The sequence below is a fragment of the Bos taurus genome, chromosome 1, assembly GCF_002263795.3.
Source record: "Bos taurus isolate L1 Dominette 01449 registration number 42190680 breed Hereford chromosome 1, ARS-UCD2.0, whole genome shotgun sequence".
NCBI lineage: Eukaryota > Metazoa > Chordata > Mammalia > Artiodactyla > Bovidae > Bos > Bos taurus.
This window is the reverse complement of record NC_037328.1, coordinates 157,544,092-157,562,106: the sequence shown is the minus strand read 5'-3', so window position 1 is coordinate 157,562,106 and position 18,015 is coordinate 157,544,092. Positions and strand designations below refer to the sequence as shown.

General features: G+C 46.0%; 1 protein-coding gene and 1 long non-coding RNA gene across 2 annotated transcripts in view; one reads left to right on the top strand and one right to left on the bottom strand.

Annotated features, from left to right (window-relative positions):
- Window positions 1–2,709: 2,709 nt before the first annotated feature.
- PRDM9 (PR domain containing 9) lies at window positions 2,710–16,441 on the top strand. The gene is given in 11 exon segments (NM_001319897.3): window positions 2,710–2,809; window positions 3,216–3,339; window positions 3,647–3,754; window positions 7,946–7,995; window positions 9,783–9,939; window positions 10,780–10,800; window positions 10,802–10,882; window positions 11,099–11,370; window positions 11,947–12,014; window positions 13,160–13,353; window positions 15,034–16,441. Coding segments are annotated over 11 exon segments (2,172 nt in total). The 5' UTR covers window positions 2,710–2,740; the 3' UTR covers window positions 16,062–16,441.
- Window positions 11,224–18,015, bottom strand: part of LOC132346091 (uncharacterized) — a 45,874-nt gene continuing 39,082 nt past the window's right edge. The window contains exons 2-3 of the long non-coding RNA XR_009495794.1: window positions 12,315–12,394; window positions 11,224–11,891 (exon numbers count right to left, since the gene is read on the bottom strand). This is a non-coding gene — a long non-coding RNA (uncharacterized lncRNA). The remainder of the gene's footprint in view (window positions 11,892–12,314; window positions 12,395–18,015) is intronic.

The following is an 18,015-nucleotide window of genomic DNA, read 5'->3' as shown; positions in this document are numbered from 1 at the left end:
TAAGGGGAAAGAATATAAAGAAGAATAGATATCTGTATCAAGAATAGATATCTAAATCTATACCAGGCCAGCTGGAATGTAAGGGATGCTGATGGTGACTGGTTCTGACTCTAAAGATTTCAATCAACGGAAGCTTGGAGTCTGCCACAGCCCAAGACCCTTAATGATCATGCCTGTAAAGTTAATCTGTTAGCCACTTACTCGTGTCTGACTCTTTGCAACCCCCTGGACTATCAGTCTCCTCTGTCCATGGGATTCTCCAGGCAAGAATACTGGAGTGGACTGCCAGGCCCTCCTCTGGGGATCTTCCCCACTTAGGGATTGAACCTGGGTCTTCTGGTATGGGCAGATTGTTTACCGTCTGAGCCACCATGAAAGCCTGAACATGCCTGTACCCATAGATTAAAGCTTCACCAACTTTGTGGTTTAGAGAGAGATACTCCTCTGGAAAGCTCCATGGTGTTCTCCATAGTTCTACAAGTAATACACTTTTCCTTCCCACGAGCTTTGTCTGGGTTGTATCTTCTGGCTCAACACCCACCAAGAGGTAAACTCACTTTCCTGGTAACATTTCTCCGCCCAGACTCCCAACCACCACTTGATACTAATTCTACAGTCAGTTGTCTTGTTTCCAATACATGGAAATCACGTTATTTTTCTGTGAACGAATCTAGCTAAGGGCCAGAAACAGTGTCCCTGTTTTATCTTGTGAAGCCAGTAGGCGTCAAGCAAACTCAGCTCTGTGGATCCTTTGTCCTCCAGTTCGATGCCTCATTTTACAGAAAATACTTGCAAGGCTTTGAGGTTTTATTTATGCCTCATTTCTGAAGGCTTTTAATACCTACATTAAATATATAGATGACTCATCAGTGCCACTGCTACTTTGAGGTTTAAAATCCTCCAAGTTTTTTCTAACATACTTATTCCATGCCTTGCATTTAAATCTTTAACCATATGTTGTTTATCCTGTGTCTCATCAGAATTTAATTACACCGTTTTCCCCTGAATAATGCACTACTCATCACATAGAGTTCTTGCCAAAACTGGATTTGACAAGGGAGGGCACAGGTGGGCCTAGGAGAAAGTCCAGGAGCACGACTACTGTCTGGTGGAGCCGAGATTCCAGTTGAGGGCACTGGAAGGAAACATCGAGCCTGAGGACAACCTGCCCACTTGAGGATCCAGGCCTAAGAGGCCATGCCTGAAAACTAGCAAAGAAAACGGCCGAGATGCACCTGCGCGCTTGAGGCTTCTTGACAGACACGCCCCCAGAGCGGCCAATCCCCGAGCGGTGGGGCGGGGCCTCCATCGCGCTCCGCACCCTCCCAGCGCCTATTGGCCAGACTGCCTCTGTCGCAACGCTGATTGGTCGCTCGTGCCTGACAGGGTACAGCCCGGCGGCTCGCCCTTCACTTCACCTCAGCGCAAGAGGACTGGACGTCTCTGTGGTGCTAGCGGGCCCCAGGCGGGGTTGGGCAGTGCCGCAGGACAGCGAGGAGACTGATGGGAACACACCCGTGCAACCCTCATAAACCCTTAGCCTGACGGCTTCAAATTCCAGGGTGGGAGGCCCGAAATCCTGTCAGCTTTGAGGAACCTGAATCCTAATCTGAAGGAAGCTTGCGTCTCGTCAGCTTCAGGGACTACAAGTCCGTTCACCCTCAGAAACACCAAATCCCCTAGTGCTGCGACCCTCAAATACCTAGAGTAACCCCAGTTCCCCTCAGCCTGAGGGACCCTAAAAATAGCACCCGCAGACAGACCAAATTTCCTTAACCTCGGAGACCCTGAATACCTCAGCCTGGGAGCTCTTAAAACTCTTCATTCTCAAGACTCCCACTGTCCTGCCTGTCAGAGACCTAAAGCGCCTTAATAAGAAACCCCCGATTTCCTCAGCCTCAAAGATCCCAAGTTATCTCACCCTGCGCATTCTACATCAGCCAAAAGATCCCCAGTCCCCTCTGTCTGAAGACCCCAGTTCCTTCAGCCCGTGTGAGCCAGATCTCCTCAAGCCAAGTGACCTGTCCCTTAGACGTAGAACCCACATTATGCCCAGATTTTTCTGAGTCCCCAGGATGAGATCCTCAAAACCCTTCTTGGAGAAATATTCCCTCTCCTGCATTGGAACAGCGGAGAAGGCAATGGCAACCCACTCCAGTACTCTTGCCTGGAAAATCCCATGGACGGAGGAGCCTGGTGGGCTGCAGTCCAAGGGGTCGCTAGGAGTCACGTCACTTTCCCTTTTCCCGTTCATGCACTGGAGAAGGAAATGGCAACCCACTCCAGTGTTCTTGCCTGGAGAATTCCAGGGACAGGGGAGCCTGGTGGGCTGCCGTCTATGGGGTCGCACAGAGTTGAACACGACTGAAACGACTTAGCAGCAGCAGCAGCACTGGAACAGAGCCCTGATTTCAGCCAGACCCCAGTCCAGCAGTTAGGGGCTTCCAGGTCTCCTCAGGAATCCCTCCATCACCCACAGAATGTCCCACCCAGTGCCTTTCCTCGGAGGGGCTGAATTGTAGGGGAACCAAAGAAACCAACTCTAGTCCACATTAGGCTTGTCTGTCATAGCTAGTCGGGATCTGTCCATCCCACCAATACCCTCACCCCGACATTCCCCTCACCTTCTTGCCTTGGACACTCCACCCAAGGAAGACAGACCAGGCTCTGGACAGTGGTCTGGGCTATCTCAGCACCTTCTTCTTCCACAGGCACCTTGGCGTTGAGCACTCCAATGGCCATGAGGCCAAACACATCTCCAGAGGAGAGCACTGAGGGAGATGCTGGGAGAACAGAGTGGAAGCCCACGGTGAGAGGCAGAGGCGGCAAAGCTGGGCTCTAAGCCAGCTCTATAGGAAGGACATGGCGCTGGTCCCTGAAGGACCACAGACTGCTTGCCTGGTTAGCTGAGTGAACTTCTCTACGACCATACACAGGATGGGAATGCCTGGTCCTGTCTGAGATGGTGGGGTGGAGTGGGACAAAACAGGACACTAGCATTGTCAACTTCTTTGTGTCCAGGAAGAGTTAGGAAAATGCTCAGTGTGTGCTCAATTAAGCAGGACACAGTAGGGAAGGAAAGTCTTCATCCCTGTCTCACAGAGACCATCCAGTAGCTTCAGGCTACTCCCTGCACAAAAGGTGGAGGAGAAGACCCAGCTCTAAGGTCTGACTTATATTAGTAAATCACTGATGAAATCTATTATTTTCCTTAGGCCAAAGATGCTTTCAAAGACATCTCTGTATACTTCTCCAAGGAAGAATGGGAAGAGATGGGAGAATGGGAAAAAATTCGATATAGGAATGTGAAAAGGAACTACGAAGCGCTGATTGCTATAGGTAACAGGAAGTGCTGGGTGCCCATGAGCCTGGGAAACATGAAACAGGTCTTCACCCTTGGTGTTCACTTGGCCCTCTCTTAGGTGGCTTCATTTGCTTACAGTTCCCTTTTGTGTGGAGACTAACCTGGAGGAAATGTTTATTGTTTTGTACTAAAGGGAGGTTGACCCTGCAGTGCAGAGCTCACCTCTTGCCTTTTTCTAGATTTTCCCAGCCCATCCTACTGATTTCCCTGACTTTGTGACACTTTCCATTGCTTCTGCGCTTTGTTCCTCCTTCTTATAACAAATATTTTGCTTCTTTCCAGGTTTCAGAGCCACTCGACCAGCATTCATGCATCACCGCAGGCAGGTCATCAAACTCCAGGCAGATGACACTGAGGATTCTGATGAAGAATGGACACCAAGGCAGCAAGGTGAGGGGCCAGGAGGATTTAGAGGTGTCTTCCTGAAACCAGTCTGGGCTTAGGTCTCAACTATATCTCAGCCATTAGCAAAGAAAACATAATTTTCAGCATTCCAAAGTGGTTGTGGCTGAATATTTACATAAGCCTGAATGAAGATGAATGTATAGGTTTTCCAGTGTAATTCTCAAAAGTTTTATGTTTAAAATTTATCATTCTTTTTAAAAAGAATTATTTTTGCTAAACATTCTTAATGAAAGGCAGTTAAAGAAAACTTAGAAATAAATTCACCAAAGAGATTTAATACTAATCTCATAATTGGTTATTGGATTAAATCTCTTAGAAGAGGAAATGATTAACATATTATGTCAAGATACATTATTTATGTAGGTATATAAAACAACACATGATCTTCTTACCCTAAGGTGAAATTAATTCTTTGTTTTAATTCTGGGAAAGGGTTTGAGAGAACTATTTATTCTCCCTCATCTTTCCCACATTTCACTGACCAGAGACAGCATCAGGTAAATAAAATGAAGTACACTCATTATAAAATAGAAGTGAGCAGCTCACTTCCTCTTCTGCTGCTCAGATAGTTTAGAAGAGTTAATCTGCCTAGACTGGAGCAAACAATTTAGATAGTTCTATGATTCTCCATCTATAGATTTCTGTTCTCCGAGATTTTTAAAAATTATTTATTTAGTTTTGGCTGCACTGGGTCTTCGTGGCTGTGCATGGGCTTTCTCTGGTTGCGTGAGTGGCTTCTCATTCAGAGCACATGCAGGCTCAGCAGTTTGTGACACACAGGCTTAGTGGCCCGGAAGAAAGTGGAATCTTCCTGGACCAGTGATCGAACCTGTGTCCTCTGCATTGGCAGGCAGATTCTCATCCACTGTGCCACCAGGGAAGTTCCTCTGTTCCCTTAGGTTATTAAAACTAGTGAAAGGGACATGAAAATCAAACATTTGGTTGTCTGCAAAGGTTTTGACATGAAGAGAGATTCTTCATAGGGAATACATACGCCACGGTCCACCATACCTCTGCACATCATTATTTACCTTAAGAATTTCTGAGTGTATGGTACTCTCTTGCTAACTATGTACACATTAGTGTTAGTGGCCATAATGTTAATTGCTCCATCATGTCTGACTCTTTGCATACCCAAGGACTGTAGCCCACCAGGCTCCTCTGTCCATGGGATTCTCCAGGCAAGAATACTGGAGTGGGTTGCCATTTCCTGCTCCAGGTGATCTTCCCAACCCAGGGATCGAACCTGCATCTGTTGCATCTCCTGCATTGCAGGCGGATTCTTTACCGCTGAGCCACTGGGGATATATATACACACATTGCTGCACAACAAATCTGTAGAACTTTTCCATCTTGCGTGATTGAAGCCCTAACCCACTAAGGAACAATTCTCCAATCCTTCCTCCTCATAGCCCTTGGCAACCATGATTATATTTTCTGTTTCCATGGGTTTGATTAACTTAGATACCTCATAGAAGTGGAATCAGGCAATATTTGTCTTTTTTGGATTGGTTCATTTCACTTAGCATATCATCAAGGCCCATCCCTGATGTAGCATATGACAGAATTCTTTTTTAAGGCTTAAAAACATTCCCATGTGTGCCTGTGTATATAACAGATATATCTTATATATAATCTTTATCTGTTTATCCACCAATGAACATTTAGATTCTTCCACATCTCACCAAATGGGAATAATGCTGCAATGACCAAAGATGTGCACACTATTTATTCAAGATCTTCCTTTCAATTTTTTATGGAAATAGACTCTTGAGTTGGATTGCTAGATCATACAGCAGTTCTAATTTTCTGAAGAAACTCCATACTGTTTTCTATGAAGGTTGCAACATTTTACATTTCCAACAATAGTGTATAAGGGTTCCTATTTCTCCATATCCTTACCAAACTTGCTATTGTCTTCTTATTTATATTGCCCATCACAGAAGGTTTCAATTTGTATTTCCTTATTGATTAGTAATGTTGAGCATCTTTTCATATGTTTGTTGGCCATTTGTGTATCTTCTTTGGAGAAATGTCTATTGAATTCCTTCTCCCACTGTGTTAGTCAGCTCAGACCGCCATAACAAAACAGACTGCATGCCTTAAACCACAGAAATTTGTTTTCTTACAATGCTGAAGCATGGAAGTTTGATATCAGGGTGCCATCATGGTCAATCAGGTTCTTTTCCTGACTTATAGGTAGGCTTCATATTGGTATATGCTTATTAACCCCTTATCAGATACATATTTTACAAATATTTTCTACAGTCCCATAGGTGGCCTTTTCACTCCGTTCACTGTGTCCTTTGCTGCACAGAGATTTTAAGATTGATGTAATCTCTTTGTGTATTTTTAATTTGTTACTAATACTTGTGCACTTGGTACCATATCTAAGAAATCATTGCTGATTCAGTATCATGAAGCTTCACCCTTGTTTTCCTCTAAGAGTCTTGTCAAATCTTGCATTTAGGTCTTGAATCCATTCTGAGTTGATTTTTCTTCATGATGTAAAATCTTTATTATTTTGCATATGGATATTTTGTTTCCCCAGCACCATTCGTTATAGGGATTAAACTTTCCCCATTGTCTTGACACCCTTGATGAAGATCATTAGACCATGTATCCAAGAATGTATTTCTGTTTATTTCTGGTTGTCTATTTTGTTCCATTGATTGACATGTCTGTCTTTATGCTAACGGGCTTCCTCAGTGGCTCAGCAAGTGAAGAATCTGCCTTCAATGCAGGAGACACAGGAGATGCAGGTTCAATCCATGGGTTAAGAACAGCCCCTGGAGAAGGAAATGGCAACCCCGTCCAGTATTCTTGCCTGAGAAATCCCCTGGACAGAAGAGCCTGGTGGGCTACAGTCCAAAAGGTCACAAAGAGTCAGCAAGACTGAGCAACTAAGCACAAACTTTATGCCAAAACTATACTCTTTTGGTTCCTGTAACTTTGTAATATATTCTGAAATCAGAGGCCTCCAGCTTTGCTGTTCTTTCTAAGATTGTTTTGCCTATTTGGGGTCCTCTGAGATTCGGTATTAACTGTAGGATGGATTTTATATATCAGAAAAAAATTCCATTGGGATTTTAATAGGAATTGCATTGAATCTTTAACTTGCTTTGGGTAGTATGAACAGCTTAATAATATTAAGTCTCCAAATCCATAAACATGAGACACTTTTCTATTTACTTGTGTCAGATTCCTTTCAGCAATACTTTGTAGTTTTCAATGTATAAGTCTTTCATCTCCTCAAGTTTACGCCCATGTATTTCATTCTTTTTGATGCTATTACAAATAACATTATTGGGACTTCTCTGGTAGTCCAGAGGCTAAGCCTCCACACTCCCAATGCAGAGAACTTGGGTTTAGTCCCTGGTCAGGGAACTAGATCCCACATGCTGCAACAAAGACCTGGCACAAATAAATAAATAAAAATAAATATTTTTTAATTTAAATTTAGATCTTGACTATAGTTTTTAAAAAATGAAAAATAAATAGGATTGTTTTCTTATTTTCCTTTTTGGAGTGGTTATCACTCATGCATGGAAAAATATTTGAATGTTGATTTTGTACCATGCAACTTTCTGTGTAGGTTTTTGTGTATGTGTGGAATTTTAAAGATTTTTCTGTACATAAAATCATGTCCTCTGTGAACAGACATAATTTTACTTGTTTCTTTCCAAATAGAAGCCTTTTGTTTCCTTTTCTAACTTAATGCCCTGGCTAGGACTTCTAACATTATGGTGAATAGAAATGTTGAGAATGGGCATCCTTGCCTTTTTGCTGGATCTTAGAGAAGTTTTCAGCTTTTAACTGATGACTATGATGTTAGAGGTAGACTTTTCCTATATGACCTTTATTATATTACAGTCACTTCCTTCTATTTCTATTTTGTTGAGTATTTTTGCCATGAAAGGCTAGTAAATTTATTAGATACTTTATGGACATCAGATGAGGCACAGATGAAGTTTCATATTTTTTTTAATTTTAATAAAATTATGTAATGCTCCCAGTGGAAGCATAGGAGTTGATGATACAGAAATCATTTTCCATTCCTCCTTTGGTAATCCTTGTCCTTGTCACTCTCTGGCTCAGAATTATGTGTCCTTAATTAGAATGCCCAGAGTTTGGAAACATTTACCAACCAAAACACTGATTCCCATCATTTTTTAGGTAAACTTTCTTCGATGGCCTTCAGAGTGGAGCACAATAAACACCAGAATGTGAGTATTTCCCAAATCCTGTTGCCAAAATATCCTCCTCATGGATCCAGTCACAGGTGAGAATAGGAGAAAACACAGAGATCCTGGAGACTGCTGCCTTCCTGTCCTGAATCTTTAGCACAATGTCTGATATCATCACCATCTTTATAGTTAGTAAGAACAAGAACAATAGTAGGCTGTTCTGTTGTTACATATTTTCACAATATTTCAGACTTTAAGCATTTTATGTGAATAAACTTATTTAAACCTTAAAACAATCCTACAGTACCTATAAGTAGGTATATAGCTATCACCATTATAGATCACAAAACTGAGGTTAAAAAAATGATTGATTATATGCCTGAGATCACAGTATCACTGGTAGTGCAATCTAATCCAAAGCACTTCTTCTAAACTCCTTACAAAATGATTAAAACTTCCATAGTTCTATGAAGTTTATTCATACATCTTTATATCATTCATCTGAGAGATGTTTTCAACCTCAGTTCTTTTGTGCTGTGCTAGGGAGGGATATGCTAAGACATCTGACTAAGGGAAGCTTAAGGACTTGCTGGGCAGTTTGTAGAGTGGACGGTCCAAGATGAAGAAGCTTAAGGACATGCTGGGCAGTGTGTAGAGTGGACAGTCCAGGATGATGAAAGTGACAGGATCCCTACTTCAGAGCCTCCCAGTCCAATAAGAGGAAGCAACTCGCAACACTGACAAGCCTCAGGTTTATGACTGAAAAGCAACAAATAAGAAAATAACTGAAGGACTTCACATAGGTTACCCACTTTTGAGTAGAAACTCATCATCTGGGCATCATTTCAAATGCTCATTCTTGCAGGAGGAAGTAACAAGTCCTTCCCCTGAGCTATGATTAGGCAACTCTCATGTTTGGAATCATTTGTTTAGCCTGCCCTGTGTTGTGAGCTTTGAGAGCCTAGCCCATACCCGTTAATTCTCAGAAGTCAAGGCCCAGCTTAAAGCCCCTGAGAGCCCCCTGAATGTTTTGTGAATGAGTGACTCCACATTTAAACATTCATCTAGGAGTAAGAAGATCAAAGAATGCTGAAGATAGTATCTGTGAGCTAGACTTCAAATATAGAGACAGTTGAAGGGATAAATTGATGGCAGGGATGTACACTCACATTCATACTGTATTAAATAGCTCACACAATGATTTATTGAAATGTTATTAAATTTCATGTCCACTGTAACATTAAAAATTAGCATGTATACCAATTTATGGATCAGGAAACTGAGGAGAACCAGCTAGTCATACAGCCTTGTTCAAGCAGAATTGATGAGGTCAGCTACTTTAATTCCAAACATTGTCTCTAAGAGGACATGGCAACCTGCAACTTTCAGCTCATTTTCTTTATTGTCTAAATGTGTTTCTGCCGATCGTCTTTTCTCTTCTCAATCTCACTGCTTTGTCACCTTATCTTCCAGATGTGTTTTGTCCCCTCTGTAATTTTCCATACTTCCTCGTCCATCAAAGGGCCACTAATTAATAGAAAACCCCCCGGATTTCTCTATGAGCCCTTACCCACTTCTTTCCCTGACCTCCAGCTATTCTCCTTGCCTTGCTCTCACTTTTCTGTAGAAAGTTGAAGGGAAAGAGCCTTAAGATATGAATTCTAGTTTTGATTCACTACCCACTTAGGTCCTTATTTTACACTCCAGTGTTCAGACCCCTCCTCCACCAGGTATTTCCAAGAATTGTCAAAGTCATGCATGTGAAAACACTTCATAAAGTCCTAAAGAACTAAAGAAATTCATGTTGTCTTTTATTCATGTGGAAGACAATGTCCAGAGCACCATTAAGTAAGGAATCTAGTTTGAAGGAATTGCCGGGAGCAGCCAAATTGCTGAAGACAAGTGGCTCCAAGCAGGCTCAGAAACTGGTGCCCCCTCCCAGAAAAGCAAGGACTCCTGGACAGCACCCCAGACAAAAAGTCGGTAAGAGAAAATTTGGGGAGTTCCTCTAATTAGTTCCTCTAATCCCTATAGAAAAGCTAGTAAGTATGGACTATGTGTGTGGCATGGACTTTGGGTAGGCTTGGGTTTAAGCTGGACTGATTTGAGACATGAAGTTAGCACTGGGGCCTTGGGAAAATCTTATGTTTTCTGAGATCCTGATTGCTCATCTGTAAAGTGAAGATAAGGATGCATAACTCATACAGTGTTTGAAAGCTTTACATTAAATGCAAAAGTGCTGACACTTTTTTGAGCTAAAAGTAGTTCAGTAAATCCAGCTGTGATGATAGGGACCATGCCTCGTTAGTGTTTATGCCCAGACCTCTGCTCAATGCCTTACATGTCATGTGCCCTCAATGTATGTTTTCTGAGTACATGTGTCAGTGAACTATTTCCTAAGTAAGAAGGTGGGAAGTTAAACCTACTAACGGGAAGTGCAGGAAGCTAACACTGAACTGGGCATCTGTGGTCAGTGAGGAGCCTCAGTCTCCTGAACCAGGAGTTAAAGGAAGAAGAAACAAAGTATAGAAAAGGGACTTCCTGGTGGTTAAGTGGTTAAGACTCCATGCTTCCACTGCAGGGGGTATGGATTCCATTCCTGGTCGGGGAACTAAGATCCCACAAGCCATGCAGCTTGGCCAAGAAATAAATAATGTAACATTAAAACATAAAATTACAAAAGTAAAAGTTTAAAAAATACATGTAAACAAGTTTTAACAAACTGTATAAATGAACAAGTAGGAGATCTCACACTTTCCAATAAAACAGGGACTAACTCTCCAAACCCCACCAGCCTTGCTTAGCTTCTGTTCTCCATCTTAGAACTCAGAAGAAAGGAGACTGGAAGTGAAGAGGTACAGTCTACGAGAAAGAAAGGGGCATGTGTACCAAGAGGTCAGCGAGCCCCAGGATGATGACTACCTCTGTGAGTGCCCCTGCTGGCCCACTCGTGGAGAAGGGGCTACAAGGCCTTGGTCCAATAACCCCACCTCACCATTTGGTCCCCCAGTCATCCCTTTCCTCTATGACTTGGGGTGCAGGATCAAGGCCACATGCCATGAGTGCCCCAGTTCTTTCTGAAGCTCTTTACAACCAGCAACATCACTATACCTCCCCTCACCCCTGTTGCTCTCACCTCCAGATTGTGAGGAGTGTCAGAGCTTCTTCATCGACAGCTGTGCTGCCCATGGGCCCCCAATCTTTGTAAAGGACTGTGCAGTGGAAAAGGGGCATGCCAACCGCTCAGCCCTCACTCTGCCCCCTGGGTTAAGTATCAGAGAGTCAAGCATCCCTGAGGCTGGGCTTGGAGTGTGGAACGAGGTGTCTGATCTGCCGCTGGGCCTGCACTTTGGCCCCTATGAGGGCCAGATCACAGACGATGAAGAGGCCGCCAACAGTGGATACTCCTGGCTGGTGAGAAACACCCCTGTTTCCCTGTTCTCTGGCCTTGAATTGCTTGTGTGTGGTGACGGGTGCTTCATGTCTACATGCAAGGATGCAGATGGTGATGACATGGTCAGCAATGACACGGGCAGCCCTGTGTACTGTGCACTGGGCATGAACATCTAAAGGTCAGAGGAGAGGTGGGAGACACTGTGTACAGACACACAGGACCTCTATCTAAAGCTCAGAGGAGAGAAGGGAGACAGTGGTCCAGGCACACAGCACCTCTGTCTACAGGTCAGAGGAGAGGTGGGACCACAGTGTACAGACACGCAGGACTCCTATCTAAAGGTCAGAGGACAGGTGGGAGACAGTGGTACAGACACACAGAGGTGACTCCTCCCTTGTGTAGCCCTTGCCTTCAGTGAACCAAGAGACTCAGACTTTGAATGATGATTAAGCAGCTTACCATTTGGCCTGACTGGCAGTTGAATCCATGCAGGCTGAAGAGCACCAATGACTGCAGAGGGAAATAGTTCTTCTATTACTTCCTATCAAAAAAAATAAAAGAGAGAGGAAAGCTTGTATCTCTTTTCTGACACTCAGATCACCAAAAGGAGAAACTGCTATGAGTATGTGGATGGAAAGGACACGTCTTTGGCCAACTGGATGAGGTGAGTGCAGTGAGTCTGCAGTTTGTAGATGTCGCTCTTCCCTCAAGCCCGCACCCCTTTCCTTCTCAACCCGTCTCCTTCAATAGCTTTCACATCTTCTTCCCTCTTTTCCCTCCATGTCATGGTCTTTTACTTCAAAAGACATTAGAAAGAAGGAAATAAAAATATAGCATATATTGTGCCCTCAAAATATAGTGCCCTCAAAATACAGATCTATATGCTGAACAAAACTGGGGGACTTGAAAACAACTTGAGTCTAGATTCACCAGGGTCACTTTAACTCACTTAATTGACACTTACCAAGCATTTTATGTTCCAGTTTAGACCGTGAACTTCATTACTGAGGTAGATCACACGTCCCATGTCCTTTTGGAAAACAACTGCAGACAGACATTAGCCAATTGATTTCAGGAACAGTAACCTTAATTTTTCTGTTTTTAAGTAACTGCACAGCACCAGGATAACCTAACATGGGAGACCTTGAGTCTATGCAGGCAACAACCTCCCCAGGCTCGGTTCCAGTGAGAAGTGGGCCCTGAGGCCTCAGAAGGAATGGGGGGCAGGATGGCCATGAGCAGGGCTGTTCTCTGAGGGCCGCTTCTTTCATCAGGGCAGGAAGAAAGTGAATAAACTATCACTGTTCTGGGTCTCAAGCTATGTCAGAGCACTCTCCAAGTTTCCATGGGAGGGGGTGGGCAAGTGAATATGACCCTGGATACACGTGGGGAGATTGGGGGAAAGCCTCGGGAGAGAAGGCAGGCTGGGGTGAGTGCTGAGGGCTGTATGCTAGCAGAGGAGCACCAAGCCCTGTGGAATGAAAGAGAACTTAATTCAGAGTTTAAAGGAGCTGGAGGTCACCAGCCTCATGGACAGCCCAGGTGGAGACGAGTCTGGAACTGGGCTCTATAAAATGGCTAATTAGGAAAGGAGAGAAAAGCATTCCAGCCAGGAAGAGGACCGAAAACAGGATCTGGAAATGGGAATTCACATGGCCTGGTCGAAGGTGTGAACAGAAGGTCCATCCCCATGATGGGTGGTGGGAGCCATGGCGGCCTCAGAGCCTGAAGGCAAGGAGCTGGGCATGGCCCGACAGTGGAGGGGACTCATCACCTGTGGTTTCTTTCCCTTTCTGGCCTCGACCCCAGGTATGTGAACTGTGCCCGGGACGACGAGGAGCAGAACCTGGTGGCCTTGCAGTATCATGGGCAGATCTTCTACCGAACCTGTCAGGTGGTCAGGCCGGGCTGTGAGCTGCTGGTCTGGTACGGGGACGAGTATGGCCAGGACCTTGGCATCAAGCGGGAAAGCCGCAGGAAAAGCGAGCTCGCGGCCCCCAGAGGTGAGCGCCACCCCTCTTCCAGCACCCCACCCCATCCTGGGGAGCCTCCCTGGTCCGACTCCGAAGCAGAGTACAATCCAGTCCAAAATCAGTCTAGTCACAATTAAAATGTCTCAGAATTTGATTCATTTCATATGACTGTTAGGAAAAAATTTTATATTAAAAATGTTAGTTCTAATTTTTAATATTTCATGCAAAAAAATATGTAACATCACCTTCTGCTGAAAGGTTTAGAAGCAAAAAGCAAGTTTTCTAGCACCTACCAGCTCTCTCCCCTTACCTGTTTCTTCCTCATTTCCTCCCATTTCTAAGTGACACAAGTGCAGTGATTTGCATTCAGTTACTGTTTCAGTTTGTTGTCATGTGAGTTCATGCTCTGTGCCAGACAGGGCTCCATGCACCGAAACAGACAGAACCACTGCCCTAGGGCAGCATGGGCTTCATACCAGATGGGGGCTGGTGCTCTGAGGAAAACCAGTGCAGGGAAAGCGCCTCCAATCAGCGTGAGCAGAGGGTGGGGTGTGGTGCAGGATGGTGGGCAGGGTCTCTGCAGAGATAACACCTGTGGGAAAGGATTCCAGGCAGGGAAGCAGCCAGTGCTGCAGTCCCAGGGCCGGGAAGAGAGGCTATGCCAGTGGTTGCAGGAGGAAGCATAGAGGGAGAGGAAGGAGGCTGGACAGGACACAGAAGCCTCAGGGCCCATGTCCATGTGCAGGCCCCAGGGGTCTTCTTGGGTGACATAGAACAACCATGAGGCTTTCAGCTGCAAATGGCATGTTCTCTGTGCTAAGACAATGCTTTGGTTCATTTTTGGGAAGAGACAGCAGCGGGGAGTCCCCTCAGAGGTCAGTTCATTGCCAGACATGAGGGGAGAGTGGGCTGGCTGAAGATGCTTGGGAGTGAGGGTGTGAGGAGTCTGGCTGGAGATGTACTTTTAAACAGGGCTTCCTAGTGCATGTTAAATGGGCTAAGACTGAGTGAAATAAATGAAGTGTGAATACTGGTGAGGCTGGAGAAAGGACATGCCTTTACTTTATGATTTATGGAAAACTGAGAGAGGAGCAATTTGTGAACCAATTGGGGCAGCAGGAGCCAGAGACCTGTAGTCAGTGGGATCTGGGCCGCTAGGTCTCACCCAGTCTGAAACCCACTTCCTGCAGAGATTGACACAAAGGCTGCTCTTTGAACAAGGAGCCATAAATTCAGCTTTACTCAAACCTGCTCTAACGATCCCCTGTGCTGCCTCCCACATGTAGAGAGCTCCAGGCCAGGTGCCCCTAACTTAATAGACCCTTTCCCCTCCCAGGGAGCCGATCAGGAAGATTCCACCTAAGTCATCAAGTCTAATCTCTCAGTAGGATAAAATGCCTGTGGCCACTGTGACATGACTTTTCAGATACTTATACGCAGGGAAAGGTCCCTGTAAATCCACCTCTATCAGGAGAGACGATGCCTCTGATGCTGCTGGAAGGTCCCCAGTCTGGGTGATATGTAGAAAAGACCCTTGACACAAGATTCCTGGATTTCTGTAGATGTAGAGAATAAGAATGGATGGAGAAGTGGACTGTAAAGACACACTTGATGGGAGACAAATCGTGCACTGTCAACACCTAGATGATTAGTGGGGCGGCCTTACCGTGGCAAACCCGCCACCTGACCAAAAGCTTCCTCTTTCAGCAGAATCGAAGCCCAAGATCCACCCATGTGCCTCCTGCTCTCTGGCCTTCTCCAGTCAGAAGTTCCTCAGCCAACATGTCCAACACAATCACCCCTCTCAGACCCTCCTGAGACCATCTGCAAGAGACTACCTGCAACCAGAGGATCCCTGCCCAGGCAGTCAAAATCAGCAGCAGCGATATTCCGATCCACACAGCCCAAGTGACAAACCTGAGGGTCGTGAGGTCAAGGACAGGCCCCAACCTTTGCTGAAAAGCATAAGGCTGAAGAGGATTTCAAGGGCCTCCTCCTACTCACCCAGAGGACAAATGGGGGTTTCTGGGGTGCATGAGAGAATCACAGAGGAGCCCAGCACAAGCCAGAAACCAAATCCAGAGGACACAGGCAAATTATTCATGGGGGCAGGGGTCTCAGGGATTATAAAAGTCAAGTACGGAGAGTGTGGGCAAGGATCCAAGGATAGGTCAAGTCTCATCACAAACCAGAGGACACACACAGGGGAGAAGCCCTATGTTTGCGGGGAGTGTGGGCAAAGCTTCAATCAGAAGTCCACTCTCATCACACACCAGAGGACACACACAGGGGAGAAGCCCTATGTTTGCGGGGAGTGTGGGCGAAGCTTCAATCAGAAGTCCACTCTCATCACACACCAGAGGACACACACAGGGGAGAAGCCCTATGTTTGCGGGGAGTGTGGGCGAAGCTTCAGTCAGAAGTCCACTCTCATCAAACACCAGAGGACACACACAGGGGAGAAGCCCTATGTTTGCGGGGAGTGTGGGCAAAGCTTCAATCAGAAGTCCACTCTCATCACACACCAGAGGACACACACAGGGGAGAAGCCCTATGTTTGCGGGGAGTGTGGGCAAAGCTTCAATCAGAAGTCCACTCTCATCACACACCAGAGGACACACACAGGGGAGAAGCCCTATGTTTGCGGGGAGTGTGGGCGAAGCTTCAGTCGGAAGTCCACTCTCATCACACACCAGAGGACACACAGAGGAGAAGCCTTATGTTTGCAGGGAGTGTGAGTGAATCATGACCAACAAACTACATTTTAGTCACAGGAGAATTACTGCAGCCACCCCATGCCTCAGCTCTAAGGGGGCCTCAGAGGAGGTCTGTGACCTGTTACAGTCACCAAGAGTGTGAGGAGAGACTTCCCAGGTGGTCCAGGGGCCAAGACTCCAATTCAGGGACCCATGTTCAATACCTGATTGGGGAACTAGCTCCCACATGCTGCAACTAAGACACAGTGCAGCTGAATAAATAAATACATAAATAAATATTTTAAAGAAAGAGTGTAATAAGCACAGAATTACTTGATTAGATAGACCTTCCACTTTCATGACAGGAGAGGAGGTAGATAAACAGCAGAGGGTCTCTTAAGTGTTCTGGAGATATTCATGCCAAATGTCTTCGTGGTTTTTTGTACTCCTAATAAATTTTGTCTCCAAACAAATCTGAAGCCCAGACTATGTACTCATTTCCCCCTTATTACTGACAGCAGTGGGGTCCAGTGGTAGCTGAAGCCCTGGGAAGGCATAATTCTGGAGCCAACTCAGTTAGGTCACTGGACAGTCAGTTCCTGGGTCCAGGGAGAGGAATCTAGGGTTTGAGACAGACTCACCAGGGAAGAGAATTCCCCGGCCTCCTGGAAAGAGTGGCCTCTCCTCCTTATAGACCTCGGCTCTCCTTTGGCCTCTCCTTGTTGCCCTCTGTCTTCCTCTGACTCCTGTAGCCTCAAAGTGAAGGCCTCGTGCACGTGAGTGTGTGTGCGTGTGGGTGCCTGGCTCAGCGTGGGCCACCTGGTCTTTGCCGCTCCCTCAGGGTCATCACAGCATCTGGACTCCAGATTCAACCACAGGGGTCCAGTTCTCAGCCCTGCCCTCAGCAGCTATGTGACCTGGGGCAAGATGCTCAACCTGTCTGTGTCTCTATTCTCATCTGTGATACAGCGCGGGAGCACCAGCATCTTGGTCTTTTCATAAGCACAGGTGGAATTTGGCAGAAGCTGGCTGAGAATGCAAGCCCTGCTTCTGCTGTTCTGTGTGGTTTTTTCTTTAATCTTTTTTAATTTTTTAATAGAAGGATAATTGCTTTACAGAATTTTGTTTTCTGTGTGTCCTTCAGCCCCCACACCATCCAGGTCTTCAGAGCTAGACGGGGAAGGGGCCGTTTAAGCACTCGGCTGCCCTGATGAGGGGGTGTGAGGTCAGAAGTGCTAAGGGAGGGTGACCTCTTTTCCCACCACTGCCATTCCTGCTGAGCTGGGCAGCCCCAGAGCCCCTCCACAGACAGGCAGGGCCGACAGTCGTCCACCCTCCTGAGAACAGAGCCTGGAGCCATGTGTGCAGGAAATCCCTGTCTGGCCCCCATCCCACCCCCACACAGAGGGTCCTCGAAGCCCACACCACAGCTTCTCTATGCACGGGCCTCACACCTGTGCCCACATGCTCTGGTCAACGCTGTTGCAACCTTGAAATTCTTAACTAGGGAATACTTCATCCTTACATTTCCCTTTTATGAGTGAAGTCTGATGGACCGTGGGATGTGCTGTGAGCAGAGAAGATGCACACAGCACGGGTCCCGGGGTGACCAGGCTGCACATGGGGACAAGGTGGACACAGAGTCCTCCCCCAGTGAGTGAAGGTGGGGACCGCATCAGGAAGCCACGCTTGCTTAGACCCAGAACTGAGCTCCAACACACCCTCCCCTCTGTGAATGACCTCTGCCCTGTCCTGATCCTTCCAGAAGGGGTTCAGGAGGCTGAAGTCTGCCCGGTCACCAGAAGACACCAAGGGGAGAGTGGGCCACGGGGCAGTGGGGGAGGGTGCAAACTCCAGGGCTGGGGGCAATGGCCCTCAGTCCCCTCCCTGTGCCAGGCTTCCAAAGTGTCTCTACATGAACCGTGTCAGTAATAACCACCCACTGTTATTTTCTCGTTTCTTTCATGCTTTCTTAAAGGAACACGTTTGTCTGTGG